The sequence below is a fragment of the Pan troglodytes genome, chromosome 18, assembly GCF_028858775.2.
Source record: "Pan troglodytes isolate AG18354 chromosome 18, NHGRI_mPanTro3-v2.0_pri, whole genome shotgun sequence".
Classification (NCBI taxonomy): domain Eukaryota; kingdom Metazoa; phylum Chordata; class Mammalia; order Primates; family Hominidae; genus Pan; species Pan troglodytes.
In genome coordinates this window covers 45,517,755-45,540,086 of record NC_072416.2, presented here as the reverse complement: position 1 = coordinate 45,540,086, position 22,332 = coordinate 45,517,755, and the positions used below count along the sequence as shown (strand labels likewise).

Genomic DNA, 22,332 nt, shown 5'->3' with positions numbered 1-22,332 from the left:
TTAGTACGATATTTATGAAAGACAGTATGGAAATTTCTCCAAGAACTAAAAGTAGATCTACCATTCAATCCAGCAATCCCACTACTGGGTATCTACCAAAGGAAAAAAAGTCATTATATAAAAAAGATACCTGCATGTGTATATTTATCACAGCATAATTCAAAATTATAAAGACATAGAATCAACTTAAGTGCCTATCAACCCATAAGTGGATTAAAAAAAAATGTGACATACACACACACACACACACACACACACACACACCATGGATTGCTACTCAGCCAAAAAAAAGAAAAAAAGAATGAAATAATGTCTTTTGCAGCAATGTGGATGCAATTGGGGGCCTTATCCTAGGTGAAGTATCTCAGGAATGAAAAACCAAATGCCACATCTTCTCCCTTGCAAGTGGGAGCTAAGTGAAGGGTACACAAAGGCATACAGAATGGTATAGGGGACACTGGAGGTTCAGAAGACTGGAGGGTGAGAGGGGGCTGAGGGATAAATAATTACATACTGAGTACAATGTACATTATTTGGGTGATGGGTACACTTAACGCCCAGACTTCCTCAGTATAAAATTCATCCATGTAACCAAAAACCATTTGTATCCCTAAATAGAAATACAATTTTAAAAAGAAAAAGAAAAAAAGAAAGTAGGGTTCAAATACTAAGAAAGAATGTTAAACCTACTCTATGCTCTAGAAATGGAACAACAAAGTCTGAATGACAGCACATCTTTTTACAGCATGGTTTCCTGAATATTTTAAGCCCTCTGGTAAGACCTGATGCTCAGAAATAAATGATTCCCTTGAAAATATTACTACTTATTGACAATATACCTGGTTATCCAAGAGCTCTAATGGAGATGCACAAGGAGATAAATGTTTTCATTTCTACTAACACAACATTCATTCTGCAGTTCCATGGATCAATGATTAATTTTACTTTCAAGTTTTATTATTTAAGAAATGTCTTGCAAGGCAACAGCTGCCATAGATAGTGATTCCTCTGATGGATTTGAGCAAAGTAAACTGAAAATCAGGGAAGGACTCGCCATTCTAGATGCCACTAAGAACATTCAAGATTCATGAGAGGAAGTCAAAATGTCAATATTAACAGGAGTTTGGAAGAAGCTGATTCCAAATGTCATGGATAAGTGTGAGGAGTTCAAGACTTCAATGGAAGAAGAGTGAGCAGATGTGGTGGAAATAGCAAAAGAACTAGAATTAGAAGTGGACCATAACAAGAGACTAAATTCCTGTAAACTCAAGATAAAACTTGAATGGATGAGGAATTGATTCTTATGGATGAGCAAAGAAAGTGGTTCTTGAGATGAAATTTACTCCTGGTAAAGAGCTGTGAATATTATTGAGTTGACAACAAAGGATTTAGAATGCTTCACATACTTAGCTGATAAAGCAGTGGCAGGGTTTGGGAGGACTGACTCTGATTTTGAGAAAAGTTCTAATGTGGGTATAATGCTATCAAACAGCATCATGTGTTACAGAGAAATCTATTGTGAAAGGAAGAGTCCTTCAATGTGGCAAACTTCATTGTTGTCTTATTTTGAGAAAGTGTCACAGCCATTCCAATCTTCAGCAACCACCAGCCTGATCAGTCAGCAGCCATCAAGACTGAGGCAAGACCTTCCATCAGCAAGAAGTTTACAACTCACTGAAGGTTCAGATGACTGTTAGCATGTTTAAGCAATAATGTATTTTTAACTAAGGCAAAGTCCTTTTTCCAAGATGGACACCCACAATGACAAAACCACATCACTGGAGGGTGCTGATCTTACCCTGCTGATTCTCAACTCAACAGAGGCTGGAGGAGGCAGAAGCTGCATCTCTTTTTGTTCAGCAATTTGTTGCTTTTGTCTACCAAGTGCAGGAAATCCTTTAAGATAAAAAATAAAATAGTGCTGAACAACCTGTGGACAGCTAGCTATGTGGACAAAGTGGGGAATGGCCACATCTCTACTGGGAGGTCCCTTCTCTTGGGCTGGCCCATGGCGAACTTCGTGGCCACATTTTGGGCTCTGAAGATTACCAGCTGTGGGTCACTTCTGGCATGAAAAAGGCCCCATGTCCACTCATGGGGCACAAGCATCCTTACAGAATTAAAATGAGCCATCCTCAAGCCATTACGCTCCTGCCACAGGGACAGGGAACTCCATCTCTCCTTCGATCTTTCAGGAGCCCTTCTTTTGGCAGGGGTCTAACACTTGCCAGGACAACCTATGCATGACTCTACCAGCCTTAAAGCTAGGCCAGCTCTTTGGAGCTTCTCTCACAGATGTTTGTGAGAATGACAACATACCCACCCCTCTCTGGATACGCCTTTTTAAAAAGCAACCAAAAAGGGCCACTCAACAGAAGGTATCTTCAGAAAATTGGCAAATATAAAATCATATTGAGCCCTAAAGGAGAAACTAAATTCTGGAGATAAAGTGAACTTGGACAATTTGAGTCCATTCTTCTGGAAACATCATTCTTAAATGAAAGAATATCCAAGGAAGTATATTTTCATCCAGTCTCTATGATGAATGGCTTGGTGTATTCATCAAGGGAATGAAGAGGAGAAAATAATTGCTATCCAGAGGCTTTTAGACCAGCTGCCAATGTTGTTCTCTTGAGATACCTTTTTGGAGTGTACACACTGAATATTCCTCATCCAATCAGATAAAAGCTTATAATTTATCAACATGTATAGCCCCAAGCATTCTTCAGCTGTCCACTTCCTGCAGCTCAAAACTAGAAAATGCATTCACAAAAAGTCCAGTGTGATGACTCTGACTTTAAAAAACAGAATTCACAAAAAAGGTTTCTCTTGTACAATTTCTCATTGAAAACTGCCTCATCATATTTGGAAAAGACATCACTTCCCTCTTTGGGAAGAACTCAGAGTTGTGATAATAGCCAGAAGGCGTTAGTGAAAACAGAGCGACCTCTTTAATCCAAGCCAGTGAGAGTCATGGTAGTTTACAAGAAAATCACAACTGTAGAATGATGCCCAGGACCATCTGGAATGGGTCCACCCAGCTACCTGCCCACTGTTTTTTAAGTTACTGAAGATTCAAATCTCCATAGTCACATTTGACTCTTCCTTTTCTTTCATTTCCTAAAGTATTCCACTGAGAACAATTTTCCCAAAATGTTTGCAGAATTTTGCTGAATTTGGATTAAATCCTCAGGTTCTTTCCAAAAATAAGTAAATTTCTTGGCAAAAGAATGAACATGTGGCACCTTAAATTAAGACAACCACCATGGATCATGTTTTTAAATCACTTGTTTTTAGTTGAACACCGAATGAGCAGCTTCCAACATCCCAGTTCATCCCATTTTCCTCTTCCTTATACCATATATACATATTTGCAAAAATCTTCCCACAAAATATATCTTCTATCTTTCCATCCCTATCATATCGTATTATTACTTTTCAATTGATATAAAATGAATATATAAATTTTTGGAGTAAAAAAGAATTCTATACTTTTAACTCTTACATATAGGTATAGGTCTTTGATCTCTTTCATATTAATTTTTGTATATGGTGTGAAATAGGGGTCCAGATTCATTCCTCTGCATGTGGACATCCAGCTGTCCCAGCACTATTTGTTGACAACTATCCTTTCCCCCTGAATTGTCTTTGCACATTCATGAAAATCGATTGATTACAGATGTGTGGGTTTATTTCTGTACTCTTAATTCTGTTTCACCTATCTCCTTGTCCTTATGCCAGAACCACACTATTTTAATTATTGTAGCTTTGCAGTAAGTTTTGAAATTGAAAAGTGTGAGTCCAATTTTGTTCTTTTTCGAGGTTGTTTTGGCTAGCCTGGTTCCCTAACCTTTCCGTGTGCGTTTTAGAATCAGCTCGTCAATTTCTGCAACAAAGATAGTTGGATTTTTTACATAGATTACATAAACATAGGATGTCTTTCCATTTATTTAGGTCTCCTTTAATATCTCTCAACATTTCTTTGCAGTTTTCAATATACAAGTACAAGAACCTATACAAGTCTTACACTTCTTTTGTTAATCCCCTCTACTTTTAAGATGAGGGAACAAGCCCAGAGCGGCTTTAAAATCCATTCTTACTTCTGCTCTTTGGTGAAAACTTTGTACCCTACTAGAATCTATGCTGACCAATTTACCCTGATTTTTCAAGAATAACTGAGCCAATAATCTGGATTTAAGATACTATCCTAATGAATCTAATCTGCAGCCTAGCATATCACTGCTAGTGAAGGTTCCCTGCCAGTGAAGGAAGTACTTGCTTCCACAGGTTAAACAAATTTCATGACAATTCATATGGTACTGTTAGCACACTAATGGCAGCAGGCTCTTTGCAGGTCCAAAGTTTTTTTTGGAGAGAAATAACAAGGGCTGGAACCTAAAGGAGTAAAATCCAAGTGAAGGACCCGTGGTGGTTTAAAGCACATCTGATATTCTTTGACACTTCTCCCCATCAAGAGATGGAGTCTAATATCCCCTGCTAGACTATGGGCTGGCCTTAGTGACTCTAACAAATAGGATGTGGTGGAATTTACACTGCATGACTTCTGAGTCTAGGTCATAAGACAGGAAAACAGCTCCCACCTAACTCTCTGCCTGGGATTCTGGGCCTTGGAACCCAGCCACCATGCTGTTAGGAAGCCTATATGGAAAAACTTCACATAGGCCTTCCAGTGGACAGGTCCTGCCAAGGTCTTAGTCAACACTCAGATACCTGAGTGACAAAGCCTTCAAGATAAGCCCAGCCCCAGTCACAATGATGACAAACACATTAGAGACCCTGAGCAAAAACTGCCTAGCTTAACCCAGTCTACCATCTAATAATAAATAATAATGTAAGACAATAATAATAAAAGATTGTTGTTGTTTTTATGCCTCTAAGTTTGGGTTTATTTGCAACAATAGGTAACTGGAAAAAAGCTTAAGTCAGTTTGCAAACTCTACCATGTACCCAGAACAATTAGGCCAATTACAATTTTGAATACTGTAAAATAGTAACAAAATTACGGTAGTATTGGAACAAGAATTTTAGACCCTTAGACCCTAAGGGTTAGAAAAGCCCCTTGGGGTTGTATATTTGGACTGTTTGTGTAAAAACATTCATTGTTAACTTGCTTTCTTCCTTAAGAATGTGTTCCCGATGACCCAGGAGCTCCCTTAGGCCCCAATGCACAAAAACTTACATTCACTCAACCCAGTAATACCATAAAACTTCCTCCTACAGTGTGAGGTACATATTTTATTAAATATTTACAGTATTTTGAAAGGTAAAAAGAAAATATCTTATTCAAAAGGCGAACACATATGAAATTCAGTACTTAGAAACACAATGTAGCCAGTCCAAGGCTGTCTTTAATGGTACAAAAAAACAGCTACGGGATGAATTTGGAAACTGTCATCTAAATGTGGCATTTTAAAAGAAACAAGGCTGGGCACGGTGGCTCATGCCTGTAATCCCAGCACTTTGGGAGGCCAAGGTGGGCAAGATCACTTGAGGTCAGGGGCTCAAGACCAGCCTGGCCAACATGGCAAAACCCTGTCTCTACTACAAATACAAAAATTCTCCAGGCTTGGTAGCACATGCCTGTAATCCCAGCTACTAGAGAGGCTGAGGCAGGAGACTTGCTTGAACCCAGAAGCAGAGGTTGCAGTGAGCCAAGATCACACCACTGCACTCCAGCCAGAGCAACAGAGTGAGACTATGTCTCAAAAAAACAAAAACAAACAAAAGACAGAAACAAATACTGTATCTGAACTAGAATAAAATGCACAAATATGTTAACTTATTATCCACTAGTTATTCAAATCTCTGGCAACAGCAAGCTATTTAGAAACCCAAACACAATCATAACATGACCTCACATTTTTTAAATTTATTTTTATTTTATTATTATTATACTTTAAGTTTTAGAGTACATGTGCACAATGTGCAGGTTAGTTACATATGTATACCTGTGCCATGCTGGTGTGCTGCACCCATTAACTCGTCACTTAGCATTAGGTATATCTCCTAATGCTATCCCTCCCCCCTCCCCCCACCCCACCACAGTCCCCAGAGTGTGATGTTCCCCTTCCTGTGGCCATGTGTTCTCATTGTTCAATTCCCACCTATGAGTGAGAACATGCAGTGTTTGGTTTTTTGTCCTTTTGATAGTTTACTGAGAATGATGATATCCAATTTCATCCATGTCCCTACAAAGGACATGAACTCATCCTTTTTTATGGCTGCATAGTATTCCATGGTGTATATGGCCACATTTTCTTAATCCAGTCTATCATTGTTGGACATTTGGGTTGGTTCCAAGTCTTTGCTATTGTGAATAGTGCCGCAATAAACATGTGTGCATGTGTCTTTATAGCAGCATGATTTATAATCCTTTGGGAATATACCCAGTAATGGGATGGCTGGGTCAAATGGTATTTCTAGTTCTAGATCCCTGAGGAATCACCACACTGACTTCCACAATGGTTGAACTAGTTTACAGTCTCACCAACAGTGTAAAAGTGTTCCTATTTCTCCATATCCTCTCCAGCACCTGTTGTTTCCTGACTTTTTAACGATGGCCATTCTAACTGGTGCGAAATGGTATCTCACTGTGGTTTTGATTTGCATTTCTCTGATGGCCAGTGATGGTGAGCATTTTTCCATGTGTTTTTTGGCTGCATAAATGTCTTCTTTTCAGAAGTGTCTGTTCATGTCCTTTGCCCACTTTTTGATGGGGTTGTTTGTTTTTTTCTTGTAAATTTGTTTGAGTTCATTGTAGATTCTGGATATGAGCCCTTTGTCAGATGAGTAGGTTGCGAAAATTTTCTCCCATTTTGTAGGCTGCCTGTTCACTCTGTTGGTAGTTTCTTTTGCTGTGCAGAAGCTCTTTAGTTTAATTAGGTCCCATTTGTCAATTTTGGCTTTTGTTGCCATTGCTTTTGGTGTTTTAGACATGAAGTCCTTGCCCATGCCTATGTCCTGAATGGTAATGCCCAGGTTTTTTTCTAGGGTTTTTATGGCTTTAGGTCTAACGTGTAAGTCTTTAATCCATCTTGAATTAATTTTTGTATAAGGTGTAAGGAAGGGATCCAGTTTCAGATTTCTACATATGGCTAGCCAGTTTTCCCAGCACCATTTATTAAATAGGGAATCCTTTCCCCATTGCTTGTTTTTCTCAGGTTTGTCAAAGATCAGGTAGTTGTAGATATGCGGCGTTATTTCTGAGGGCTCTGTTCTGTTCCATTGATCTATATTTCTGAAATGGATAAATTCCTCGACACATACACCCTCCCAAGACTAAACCAGGAAGAAGTTGAATCTCTGAATAGACCAATAACGGGCTCTGAAATTGTGGCAATAATCAGTAGCTTACCAACCAAAAAGAGTCCAGGACCAGATGGATTCACAGCTGAATTCTACCAGAGGTACAAGGAGGAACTGGTACCATTCCTTCTGAAACTATTCCAATCAATAGAAAAAGAGGGAATCCTCCCTAACTCACTTTATGAGGCCAGCATCATCCTGATACCAAAGGCTGGCAGAGACACAACCAAAAAAGAGAATTTTAGACCAATATCCTTGATGAACATTGACGCACAAATCCTCAATGAAATACTGGCATACCGAATCCAGCAGCACATCAAAAAGCTTATCCACCATGATCAAGTGGGCTTCATCCCTGGGATGCAAGGCTGGTTCAATATACGCAAATCAATAAATGTAATCCAGCATATAAACAGAACCAACGACAAAAACCACATGATTATCTCAATAGATGCAGAAAAGGCCTTGGACAAAATTCAACAACACTTCATGCTAAAAACTCTCAATAAATTAGGTATTGATGGGACGTATCTCAAAATAATAAGAGCTATCTATGACAAACCCACAGCCAATATCATGCTGAATGGGCAAAAACTGGAAGCATTCCCTTTGAAAATGGGCACAAGACAGGGATGCCCTCTCTCACCACTCCTATTCAACATAGTGTTGGAAGTTCTGGCCAGGGCAATTAGGCAGGAGAAGGAAATAAAGGGCATTCAATTAGGAAAAGAGGAAATCAAACTGTCCCTGTTTGCAGATGACATGATTGTATATCTAGAAAATCCCATCGTCTCAGCCTAAAATCTCCTTAAGCTGATAAGCAACTTCAGTAAATTCTCAGGATAGAAAATCAATGTGCAAAAATCACAAGCATTCTTATACACCAAAAACAGACAAACAGAGAGCCAAATCATGAGTGAACTCCCATTCACAATGGCTTCAAAGAGAATAAAATACCTAGGAATCCAACTTACAAGGGACATGAAGGACCTCTTCAAGGAGAATTACAAACCACTGCTCAATGAAATAAAAGAGGATACAAAGAAATGGAAGAACATTCCATGCTCATGGGTAGGAAGAATCAATATCATGAAAATGGCCATATTGCCCATGGTAATTTATAGATTCAATGCCATCCCCATCAAGCTACCAATGACTTTCTTCACAGAATTGGAAAAAACTACTTTAAAGTTCATATGGAACCAAAAAAGAGCCCACATCGCCAAGTCAATCCTAAGCCAACATGATCTTACATTTTAATGGCAATTTCTATTGTTGGCAATATATATTGTTGTAAGAAATTCAAAATATTTTAATGGTACAAGACACTCTCAGGAAACTAAATTATTCTATTATAAGCTATTGAACATATTAATAGCAGATGACTAATACCAATAGAACATTGACTGATTTGATTATTGCAAGATGGTACCTTAACATCTTTATTCTAATATTCACTGAAGAGAGCGAAAATAAAGCAACATTTGTTTGGGAGATAGTGATTTGTTGCATACATCAAAGCTTTTATGGAAAAGATAGGTCTGTCTATTTAATTTCACACCTACCATGGAATTCACAAAAGTAACTGGCAGGCATGAGAATTAAATTCACAATCTTCTGTTCATTAACACTGTTTTAAATCCCTGAGCTACCAATCATATTTCCTAGAAGAACAAGGACTTCACAGTACTATGGTTTCAAAAAATATAAGTGAATTGTTCAGTATGGCAAAGATATATAAAATGAAGCAGAATGGTTGGACAGTAGCTTCTATCATAGTTCGATGAAGGAAATATCAAAAATGACTTTAGAAGACTAAGTAGTTACTTTAAGTAATAAGCACCATATGGAATAAAAGGGTCACTGAAAGCCTCTTAAACTGAGTAAAGTGGTGCTATGATTGTTATTTATCTGATATTTTAGTGATGGCTTTCTTCATTAGAAAAGCGAAGAGAATAGAACATAAAACCACTTTAAAAAGCTAAAAGTCAGGAGTCTGGCAAGATGGCCAAACAGGAACAGCTGTGGTCTGCAGCTCCCAGCAAGACCAATGCAGAAGGCGGGTGATTTCTGCATTTCCAACTGAGGTATCCAGCTCATCTCAGTGGGACTGGTTAGATAGTGGGTGCGGCCCACAGAGAGCGAGCTGAAGCAGGCTGGGGCGTCGCCTCTCCCAGGAAATGCAAGGCTTCAGGGAACTCCCTCCCCTAGCCAAAGGAAGCGGTGAGGGACTATGCTGCGTGGAACGATACAATCTGGCCCAGATACTACACTTTTCCCATAGTCTTTGCAACACACAGACCAGGAGATTCCCTTAGGTGCCTACACCACCAGGGCCCTGGGTTTCAAGCACAAAACTGGGTGGCCATTTGGGAAGACACCGAGCTAGCTGCAGGAGATTTTTTTCATACCCCAGTGGCACCTGGAACGCCAGGGAGACAGAACCGTTCACTCCCCTGGAAAGGGGACTGAAGCCAGGGCACCAAGTGGTCTAGCTCAGCAGATCCCACCCCCATAGAGCCCAGCAAGCTAAGATCCACTGGCTCGAAATTCTCGTTCCCAGCACAGCAGTCTGAAGTTGACCTGGGACACTCCAGCTTGGTGGGGAAAGGGGCGTTCACCATTACTGAGGCTTGAGTAGGTGGTTTTCCCCTCACAGTGTAAACAAAGTCATGGGGAAGTTCCAACTGGGCAGAGCCCACTGCAGCTCAGCAAAGCTGCTGTAGCCAGACTGCCTCTCTAGATTCCTCCTCTCTGAGTAGGGCATCTCTGAAAAAAAGGCAGCAGCCACAGTCAGGGGCTTATACATAAAACTTCCATCTCCCTGGGACAGAGGGAAGGGGAAGCTGTGGGCGCAGCTTCAGCAGACTTAAACGTCCCTTCTTGCCAGCTGTGAAGAGAGCAGTGGACCTCAAGTCTGCTAAGGGTCAGACTGCCTCCTCAGGTGGGTTCTGACACCTGTGTCTCCTGACTGGGAGCTGATAGATATCTCATACAGGAGAGATCCAGCTGGCATCTGGCGGGTGCCCCTCTGAGACAAAGCTTCCAGAGGAAGAAACAGGTAGCAATCTTTGACGTTCTGCAGCCTCCGCTGGTGATACCCAGGCAAACAGGGTCTGGAGTGGACCTCCAGCAAAGTCCAGCAGACCTGTGGCAGAGGGCCCTAACTGTTAGAAGCAAAACTAATAAACAGAAAGGAATAGCATCAATATCTTAACAAAAAGGATGTCCACTCAGAGACCCCATCTGAAGGTCACCAACATCAAAGACTAAAGGCAGATAAATCGATGAACAGGGGGAGGAACCAGTGCAAAAAGGCTGAAACTTCCAAAAACCATTAGCCTCTTCTCCTCCAAAGGATCACAACTCCTTGCCAGCAAGGGAACAAAACTGGATGGAGAATGTTTGATGAACTGACAGAAGTAGGCTTCAGAAGGTGGGTAATGAGCTAAAGGAGTATGTTCTAACCAAATGCAAGGAAGCTAACAACTTTGAAAACAGGTTAGATGAATTGCTAACTAGAATAACCAGCTTAGAGAAGAACATAAATGACCTGACGAAACTGAAAAACACAGTACGAGAACTTCATGACACGTACACAAGTTATCAAGAGCCGAATCGATCAAGCAGAAGAAAGGATATCAGAGATTGAAGATCAACTTAATGAAATAAAGCGAGAAGACAAGATTAGAGAAAAAATAATGAAAAGGAATGAACAAAGCTTCCAAAAAATATGGGACTATGTGGAAAGACCAAACCTATGTTTGGTTGGTGTACCTGAAAGTGATGGGGAGAATGGAACCAGGCAGGAAAACACTCTTCAAGATATTGTGCAGGAGAACTTCCCCAACCTAGCAAGACTGACCAAATTCAAATTCAGGAAATACAGAGAACACCACAAAGATACTCCTTGAGAAGAACAACCCCAAGACACATAATTGTCAGACTCACCAAGGTTGAAATGAAGGAAAAAATGTTAAGGGCAGCCAGAGAGAAAGGTTGGGTTACCCACAAAGGGAAGCCCATCAGACTAACGGCAGATCTCTCTGCAGAAACCCTACACGCCAGAAGAGAGTGGGGATCAATATTCAACATTCTTTGTTTTTTGGTGTGTGTGTGTGTGTGTGTGTGTGTGTGTGTGTGTGTTTGAGACGGGGTCTTTGTCGCAGTGACACAATCTCGGCTCACCGCAAACTCTGCCTCTTGATTTCAATGGGTTCAAGCAATTCTCTGCCTCAGCCTCCCGAATTGCTGGGATTACAGGCACCCGCCACCACACCCGGCTAATTTTTGTATTTTTAGTAGAGACAAGGTATCACCATCTTGGCCAGGCCGGTCTCGAACTCCTGACCTTGTGATCCACCTGCCTTGACTTCCCAAAGTGCTGGGATTACAGGTGTGAGCCACCACGGCCTCAATATTCTTAAAGAAAAGAATTTTAAACCCAGAATTTCATATCCAGCCAAACTAAGCTTCATAAGCGAAGGAGAAATAAAATCCTTTACAGATGAGCAAATTCTGAGAGATTTTGTCACCACCAGGCCTGCCTTACAAGAGCTCCTGAAGGAAGCACTACATATGGAAAGGAAAAACCAATACCAGCCACTGCAAAAACATGCCAAATGGTAAAGACCATCGACACTATGAAGAAACTGCATGAAGTAACGGGCAAAACAACCAGCTAGCATCATAATGACAGGATCCAATTCTCACATACCAATATTAAACTTAAATGTAAATGGGCTAAATGCCCCAGTTAAAAAACAGAGACTGGAAAACTGGATAAAGAGTAAAGACCCATCAGTGTGCTGTATTCAGGAGATCCATCTCATGTGCAAAGAAACATAGGCTCAAAATAAACGGATGGAGGAGTATTTACCAAGCAAATGGAAAGAAAAAAAAGAAAGCAGGGTGGCAATCCTAGTCTCTGATAAAACAGACTTTAAATCAACAAAGATCAAGAAAGACAAAGAAGGCCATTACATAATGGTAAAGTGATCAATGCAACAAGAAGAGCTAACTATCCTATATATATGTGCAGCCAATACAGGAGCACCCAGATTCATAAAGCAAGTCCTTAGAGACCTACAAAGAGACTTACACTCCCACACAATAATAGTGGAAGACTTTAACACCTGACTGTCAGTATTAGACAGATAACGAGACAGAAAATTAACAAGGATATTCAGGACTTGAACTTAGCTCTGGACCAAGTGGACCTAACAGACATCTACAAAACTCTCCCCACCAAATCAACAGAATATACATTCTTCTCAGCACCACATCACACTTATTCTAAAATTGACCACATAATTGGAAGTAAAATACTCCTCAGCAAATGCAAAACAATGGCAATCATAACAAACTGTCTCTCAAACCACAGTGCAATCAAATTAGAACTCAGGATTAAGAAACTCACTCAAAACCACAAAACTACATGGAAACTGAAGAACCTGCTCCTGAATGACTACTGGGTAAATTACGCAATGAAGGCAGAAATAAATAAGTTCTTTGAAACCAATGAGAACAAAGACACAATGTACCAGAATCTCTGGGACACAGCTAAAGCCGTGTTTAGAGGAAAATTTATAGCACTAAATGCCCACAGGAGAAAGTGGGAAAGATCTAAAATCGACGCCCTAACTTCACAATTAAAAGAACTAGAGAAGCAGGAGCAAACAAATTCAAAAGCTAGCAGAAGACAAGAAATAACTAAGATCAGAGCAGAACTGAAGGAGATAGAGACACAAAAAACCCTTCAAAAAAATCAAGGAATCCAAGAGCTGGTTTTTTGAAAAGATTAATGAAATAGACCACTACCAAGACTAATAAAGAAGAAAAGAGAGAAGAATCAAATAGACACAATAAAAAATGATAAAGGAGATATCATCACTGATCCCACAGAAATAGAAATTACCATCAGAGAATACCATAAACACCTCTACGCAAATAAACTAGAAAATCTAGAAGAAATGGATAAATTGCTGGACACATACACCCTCCCAAGACTAAACCAGGAAGAAGTCGAATCCCTGAATAGACTGATAACAAGTTCTGAAATTGAGGCAGTAATTAATAGCCTACCAACCAAAAAAAGCCCAGGACCAGACGGATTCACACCTGAATTCTACCAGAGGTACAAAGTGGAGCTGGTACCACTCCTTCTGAAAGTATTCCAAACAACAGAAAAGAGGGACTCCTCCCTAACTCACTTTATGAGGCCAGGATCATCCTCGTAACAGCCAATAACCAATAAAAGCCTACCAACCAACAAAAGCCCAGGACAAAATGGATTCACAGCTTAGAAGGGATGTACTCAGTGTGGCAAGGAAAGGAAGAGCCAGTCACTTCAGCTGAGGCCCTAGTGAGCACCAAGGCAACACTCAGATTATGCTCTGTTCTCTCTCTGACTCCTGGTACAGATGACTGTATAGCACTGAGAAAGGAGAGTGGCAGAGAAAGTGTCAGACTACAAAGGGAAGGGTAAGTACTTATGGCAAGTATTACTATGTATTAATTCAAGCTGTCTGAAATTATGAGAACAGTTTCAGGATATAACAAGGATACTGCACTAAACAGTAAAGAATAGATCCAATTAATCCCAAATAGTTCTGGGGTATCCTACAGCAGAGACAGACTAAGAGGTGTGACTTGATCCCAGGCTAGTAGCAGCTCTACATTCCACTACACAGGCCTAAGCACAGAAAGATACTGGCCGCCCACTACCACAGCCATCACTACCTCCGTGAGCACATGGAGTTCAATTCTCTCGCAGTTTCAAAATGTATCCTTTGGACATCAGAGGTGATAGATTCAAAACAGGCTTGTGAAGACCTGACCTTGGAAACTTTCAAATAAAAAATTAAGGTTAAAGTTCTTTTGGGGAATTTTAAAGTGTTATACCATGGACAAGTAGAACATCAATGTCAAATAAAGTATAAAACCCATCATCCAAACTTAAACGACAAACTTCATCTCTCATCCATTTGAACAAAATCGGCCTACTACAATTAAGATTAATTTTGCACGCAAACGATGGCAAAAAAAAAATCACATAATGATTTTTCAAGCCTTCAAATAAAAACCTTAATGAATCAATTTAAAGACTGCCACCTCAATTATAGGAATACAAGTTGGAGCCTGTTTTGTCACCAGGGACCTTCTGACATCCTCACTTTCTAGGGTCAGTAGTAACTTTTATTTAAGGTTCTTTCTGAGTTTACTACAGGTTAGCGTTTTTTTTTCTTTCTTTTTGTGATGGAGTCTCATTCTGTCACCCAGGCTGGAGTGCAGCGGCACGATCTCGGCTCACTGCAACCTCCACCTCCCAGGTTCAAGAGATTCTCCTGCCCCAGCCTCCCAAGTAGCTAGGATTACAGGCGCATGCCACCATGCCAGGCTAATTTTTGTATTTTTTTTTAAGTAGAGACAGGGTGTCACCATGTTGGTCAGACTGATCTCAAACCCCCGGTGTCAGGTGATCTGCCCGCCTCAGCCTCCCAAAGTGTTGGATTACAGCTGTGAGCCACTGCACCTGGCCTACTACAGTTTTTATAAACAGAAAAACTTCTATTCCAAATATTTCATGCTGAAAATATGGCAACGGGGTCAGACTGACATATATTAAATGCTTATTAAGAAACAAGGAAGATATCTGATAATCATATGTACTGAAAAGGTAAATTTTAAAAATCATCTTATCAGATCAAATTTCTTATAATTTGAGTGATAATCTGGAATGTTGAGAACTTAATTTGGATGAGGGCTGAATTATAACATCATCTATTTAATTTTAGTATTTGCCAGAATCTGTTTAATGTCTGAAATGAGCTTTACCACAAATTATTCCTCTACTTCACTGACTTTTTCATTGATTGATACTATTCTGGTCTATACTGTAAAAATTCCTCATATGAATCACAAAACCTAAAGAAAAAGGTTTCCATGTTAGTTAAGGATTAATCCGAAAGTCCTTTTAATTTAAATATTTTTTATTTTTTATTAAAATGTTCCTAAATGTGTAAGTACACTAGCATTCTAGTTCTTATGCTAGGCATTCAAATGCTTTATATATACTATTACAACAATGACAACAATTATTATAACAAGGACATATAGTAGAAATTATTATCTTTATTTTACAGATGAGAAAACTGAATCATAAAAAGGTCACATAACTTGTTGAGGGTTACACAGCTAGTGATCTGGAGCTGGTTTTTGGTTTACTAAATATCTTATGTCATCTTATTTTTGTGTGTGTGATTAGTCTATCACAAAATAGAGAACACTTTGGGTTCCTCTCAACCAGTGTTTTCTACAGTGTTTCTTTTTTTTTTTTTTTTTGAGACGGAGTCTTGCTCTGTCACCCAGGCTGGAGTGCAGTGGCACAATCTTGGTTCACTGCAACCTCCGCCTCCTGGGTTCAAGCCATTCTCCTGCCTCAGCCTCCCCAGCTGCTGGGATTACAGGCACGCACCACCATGCCCAGCTACTTTTTGTATTTTTGGTAAAGACGGAGTTTCACCATGTTGGCCACGCTTGTCTTAAACTCCTGGCCTCGTGATCTGCCCACCTTGGCCTCCCAAAGTGCCGGGATTACAGGCGTGAGCCACCGTGCCCAGCCTCTAGACTGTTTCTTTACTTAATTTAAGTCCCAATAATCCAAACTGACAGTGATAACTTTTAGCTTAAATTCTTACATCTTTTAGTGCAACATGGATAGGACTTATTGAACTATATTATTTTGTTATTAAAATATGATCTCCTAGGCATAAAACTAGGATTTAGGAAAGGTACAATCAGTCACTAAAGCTACTTCCTTAACCCTAAGGATTAAAAGAAATTCATAAACTACTAACATCAGTTATCAGCTATTGTTGCTTATTCAAACGCACTAAACCACAGCTCAAGATGTTGATCACACACCTTACTGATAACAATGAATGTTAAGTTTTATGTGAACAGTGTAAGCATCCGTGGTCAGGATAAAAATCAGCTCTATAACATGGAAGGAAATTTTATATTCAGTGCATATACAACTGGTGTTTGAAAATTTTAATGTACTTGACATTTCAAATGAGGTAATTTCAAAGAGGAAAAAGAAAATGACTTGGTTGAGCAGAAAGGCCAAGCTGTGGATTAATGATGAAGGCTGACATGCATGTACTGACACCTTGGGAGGTTGGGAAAGACACCTACTTCTTTCTTGCATCTGTTTATGGGTACTGAGGATGGGCTCTTTTGTGTTAATTTTAAGTGACTTCCATCTGCATCATAGGTAGAAAAAAATTGCTACAAATTAACATATGAATCACAGTTCCAATCTAATGCTTCAGTATTTCTTCATATTCAAATTCCATACATTTAATTTAAAAAAAAACCTCAGAAATCAGCAAATTACCTCGAATGTAGCTCTGTGCTGCCATTATTATATTTGCTTCCTCTTTCCCAGACACCAAAGTCAGGCACACGGTAAACTCTTTCCACACAAAATACAAGGTTTTGAATAAAAGAGACCTAAAAGAAAAAGAAATGAAACATAAGGACATACTCAATAACAGGACATAGGCCGGGTGCAGTGGCTCATGCCTGTAATCCCAGCAATTTGGGAGGCTGAGGGGAGGGATTCCGTGAGGTTTGGAGTTTGAGACCAGCATGACCAACATGCAGAAACCCGTCTCTACTAAAAAATACAAAAATTAGGGGTCCATTCCAAGACAGCCGAATACGAACAGCTCCGGTCTTCAGCTCCCAGCATGATCAACGCAGAAGACGGGTGATTTCTGCATTTCCAACTGAGATAATCGGTTCACCTCATTGGGAATGGTCGGACAGTGGATGCAGCCCACGGAAAGCGAGCTGAAGCAGGGTGGGGCATCGCTTCACCCAAGAAGTGCAAGGGGTCAGGGGATTTCCCTTTCCTAGCCAAGGGAAGCCATGACAGACTGTACCAGAAAAATTGGGACACTGTCACCTAAATACTGTGCTTTTCCACTGGTCTTGGCAAACGGCACACCAGGAGATTATATCCTGCACCTTGCTCAGCGGGTCCCATGGCCATGGAGCCTTGCTCACTGTTAGAACAGCAGTCCGAGATCGAACTGCACGGCAGCAAGCCTGGCTGGGCGAAGGGGGTCCACCATTGTGGAGGCTTGAGTAGGTAAACAAAGCAGCCAGGAAGCTATAGGTGGAGCCCACCACAGCTCAAGGAGGACCCCTGCTTCTGTAGACTCCACTTGTGGGGGCATGGCATAGGTGAAAAAAATGCAGCTGAAACTTCTGCAGAGTTAAACATCCCAGTCCAACAGCTCTGAAGAGGGCAGTGGTTCTGCCAGCACAGTGTTTGCCCTCTAAGAACAGACAAACTGCCTCCTCAAGTGGGTCCCTGACCCCCATGTAGCCTAACTTGGAGACACGTCCGAGTAGGGGCTGACTGACACCTCATACAGCTGGGTGCCCCTCTGAGTCAAAGCTTCCAGAGGAAGGTTCAGGCAGCAGTATTTGTTGTTCTGCAATATTTGCTGTTCTGCAGTCTCCACTGGTGATACCCAGGGAAACAGGGTCTGGAGTGGACCTGCAGCAAACTCCAACAGAGCTGCAGCTGAGGGGCCTGACTGTTAGAAGGAAAACTAACAAACAGAAAGGAATAGCATCGACATCAACGAAAAGGACATCCACACCAAAACCCCATCTGTAGGTCACCATCATCAAGACCAAAGGTAGGTAAAGCCACAAAGACGGGGAGAAACCAGAGCAGAAAAGCTGAAAGTTCTAAAAACAGGAATGCCCCTTCTCCAAAGAACCGCAGCTCCTCACCAGCAACAGAAAAAAGCTGGATGGAGAATGACTTTGACGAGTTCAAAGAAGTAGGCTTCAGAAAGTTGGTAATAACAAAATTATCCGAGCTAAAGGAGGATGTTAGAACCCATTGCAAGGAAGCTAAAAACTTTGAAAAAAGATTATATGAATGGCTAACTAGAATAAACAGTGTAGAGAAGACCTCAACTGATCTGATGGAGCTGAAAACCATGGCACAAGAACTACGTGACACATGCACAAGCTTCAGTAGCCAATTCGATCAAGTGGAAGAAAGGGTATCAGTGATTGAAGATCAAATGAATGAAATGAAGTGAGAAGAGATATTTAGAGAAAAAAGAGTAAAAAGAAACGAACAAGGCCTCCAAGAAATATGGGACTATGTGAACAGACGAAATCTACGTTTGATTCGTGTACCTGAAAGGGATAGAGAATGGAACCAAGTGGAAAACACGCTTCAGGATATTATCCAGGAGAACTTCCCCAACCTAGCAAGGCAGGCCAACGTTCAAATTCAGGAAATACAGAGAACACCACAAACATACTCCTCGAAAAGAGCAACCTCAAGACACATAACTGTCAAATTCACCAAGGTTGAAATGAAGGAAAAAATATTAACAGCAGCCAGAGAGAAAGGTCGGGTTACCCACAAAGGGAAGCCCATCAGACTAACAGCAGACCTCTCGGCAGAAACCATACAAGCCAGAAGAGAGTGGGGGCCAATATTCGCCATTCATAAAGAAAAGAATTTTCAACCCAGAATTACATATCCAGCCAAACTAAGCTTCATAAGTGAAGGAGAAATAAAATCCTTTACTGACAAGCAAATGCTGAGAGATTTTATCACCACCAGGCCTGCCTTACAAGAGCTCCTGAAGGAAGCACTAAACATGGAAAGGAACAACCAGTACAAGCCACTCCAAAAACATGCCAGATGGAAAGACCATCGATGCTAGGAAGAAACTGCATCAATTAACAGGCAAAATAACCAGAGAGCATCATAATGACAGGATCAAATTCACACATAACAATATTAACCTTAAATGTAAATGGGCTAAATGCCGCAATTAAAAGACACAGACTGGCAAACTGGATAAAGAGTCAAGACCCATCAGTATGCTGTACTCAGGAGACCCATCTCACATGCAGAGACGCACATAGGCTCAAAATAAAGGGATGGAGGAAGATCTACCAAGCAAATGGAAAACAAAAAAAAGCAGGGGTTGCAATCCTAGTCTCTGATAAAACAGACTTTAAACCAACAAAGATCAAAAGAGACAAAGGCGGCCATTACATAATGGTAAAGGGATCAGTTCAACAAGAACACCTAACTATCCAAAATATATGATATGTGCACCCAATACAGGAGCACCCAGATTCATAAAGCAAGTCCTTAGAGACTTACAAAGAGACTTAGACTCCCACACAATAATAATGGGAGACTTTAACACCCCACGGTCAATATTAGACAGATCAACAAGACAGAAGGGTAACAAGGATATCCAGGATGTGAACTCAGCTCTGGAACAATTGCATGTAATAGACATCTACAGAACTCTACACCCCAAATCAACAGAATATACATTCTTCTCAGCAACACATCACACTTATTACAAAATTGACCACATATATGGAAGTAAAGTACTCCTCAGCAAATGTAAAAGAACAACAATCACAACAAACTGTCTCTGAGACCACAGTGCCATCAACTTACAACTCAGGATCAACAAACTCACTCAAAACCACAAAACTACATGGAAACTGAAGAACCTGCTCCTGAATGACTACTGGGTACATAACGAAATGAAGGCAGAAATAAAGATGTTCTTTGAAACCAACGAGAACAAAGACACAACGTAACAGAATCTCTGGGATACACTTAAAGCCATATGTAGAGGGAAATTTATAGCACTAAATGCCTATTGGAGAAACTGGGAAAGATCCAAAATCGACACCCTAACATCACAATTAAAAGAACTAGAGAAGCAAGAGCAAACACATTCAAAAGCTAGGAGAAGGCAATAAATAACTAAGATCAGAGCAGAACTGAAGGAGATAGAGAAACAAAAAACCCTTCAAAAAATCAATGAATCCAGGAGCTGGTTTTTTGAAAAGATCAACAAAATTGATAGACGACTAGCAAGACTAATAAAGAAGAAAAGACAGAAGAATCAAATAGATGTAATAAAAATGATAAAGGGGATATCACCACTGATCCCACAAAAATACAAACTACCATCAGAGAATACTACAAACACCTCTATGCAAATAAAGTAGAAAATCTAGAAGAAATTGATACATTCCTGGAGACCTACAGCCTCCCATGACTAAACCAGGAAGAAGTTGAATAGCTGAATAGATCAATAATAGGCTCAGAAATTGAGGCAATAATTAATAGCCTACCAACCAAAAAAAGTCCAGGACCAGATGGATTCACGGCCAAATTGTACCAGAGGTACAAGAAGCAGCTGGTACCATTCCTTCTGAAACTATTCCAATCAATAGAGAAAGAGGGAATCCTCTCTAACTCATTTTATGAGGCCAGCATCATCCTGATACTAAAGGCTGGCAGACACAAGAGAAAAAAGAGAATTTTAGACCAATATCCCTGAAGAACATCGATGCACAAATCCTCAATGAAATACTGCCAAACTGAATCCAGCAGCACATCAAAAAGCTTATCCAACACGATCAAGTTGGCGTCATCCCTGGGATGCAAGGCTGGTTCAATATACGCGAATCATTAAATGTATCCATCACATAAACAGAACCAAAGACAAAAACGACACGATTATCTCAATAGATGCAGAAAAGGCCTTTGACAAAATTCCAACAGCCCTTCATGCTAAAAACTCTCAATAAATTAGGTACTGATGGAATGTATCTCAAAATAATAAGAGCTATCTATGACAAACCCACAGCCAATATCACACTGAATGGGCAAAAACTGGAAGCATTCCCTTTGAAAACTGGCACAAGACAGGGATGCCCTCTCTCACCACTAATTTTCAACATAATGTTGGAAGTTCTGGCCAGGGCAAATAGGCAAGAGAAAGAAATAAAGGATATTCAATTAGGAAAAGAGGAAGTCAAATTCTCTCTGTTTGCAGATGACATGATTGTATATTTAGAAAACCCCACTGTCTCAGCCCAAAATCTCCTTAAGCTGATAAACAACTTTAGCAAAGTCTCAGGATACAAAATCAATGTGCAAAAATCACAAGCATTCTTATACACCAATAACAGACAAACAGAGAGCCAAATCATGAGCAAACTCCCATTCACAATTTCTACAAAGAGAATAAAATACCCAGGAATCCAACTTACCAGGGATCTGAAGGACCTCTTTAAGGAAAACTACAAACCACTGCTCAATGAAATAAAAGAGGACACAAATAAATGGAGGAACATTCCATGCTCATGGATAGGAAGAATCAATATTGTGAAAACGGCCATACTGCCCAAGGTAATTCATAGATTCAATGCCATCCCCATCAAGCTGCCAAGGACTTTCTTCACAGAATTGGAAAAAAGTACTTTAAAGTTCATATGGAACCAAAAAAAGATCCCGCATTGCCAAGAGAATCCTAAGCAAAAAAAATGAAGCTGGAGTCATCACGCTACCTGACTTCAAACTATACTACAAGGCTACAATAACCAAAACAGCATGGTACTGGTACCAAAACAGAGATATACACCAGTGGAACAGAACAGAGGCCTCAGAAATAATACCACACATCTACAACCATCTGATCTTTGACAAACCTTACAAAAAGAAGAAATGGGGAAAGGATTCCCTATTTAATGGTACTGGGAAAACTGGCTAGCCATATGCAGAAAGCTGAAACTAGATCCCTTCCTTATACCTTATACCTTATATGAAAATTAATTCAAGATGAATTAAAGACTTAAATATAAGACCTAAAACCATAAAAACCCCAGAGGAAAACCTAGGCAATACCATTCAGGACATAGGCATGGGCAAGGACTTAATGACTAAAACATCAAAAGCAATGGTAACAAAAGACAAAATAGACAAATGGTATCTAATTAAACTAAAGAGCTTCTCCACAGCAAAAGAAACTACCATCAGAGTAAGCAGGCAACCTACAGAATGGGAGAAAAATTTTGCAATCTACCCATCTGACAAAGGGCTAATATCCAGAATCTACAAAGAACTTAAATTGACAG

At 40.2% G+C, this 22,332-nt stretch overlaps 1 protein-coding gene across 15 annotated transcripts in view; it reads right to left on the bottom strand.

Annotated features, from left to right (window-relative positions):
* PHKB (phosphorylase kinase regulatory subunit beta) overlaps positions 1-22,332 on the bottom strand; it is a 240,879-nt gene that overhangs the window by 137,976 nt on the left and 80,571 nt on the right. For all 15 annotated transcript variants that reach the window (XM_063797099.1, XM_009430740.5, XM_063797100.1 and 12 more), the window contains one exon: positions 16,727-16,842. In XM_063797099.1, coding sequence (XP_063653169.1) covers positions 16,727-16,842 — 116 coding nt within the window. The remainder of the gene's footprint in view (positions 1-16,726; positions 16,843-22,332) is intronic.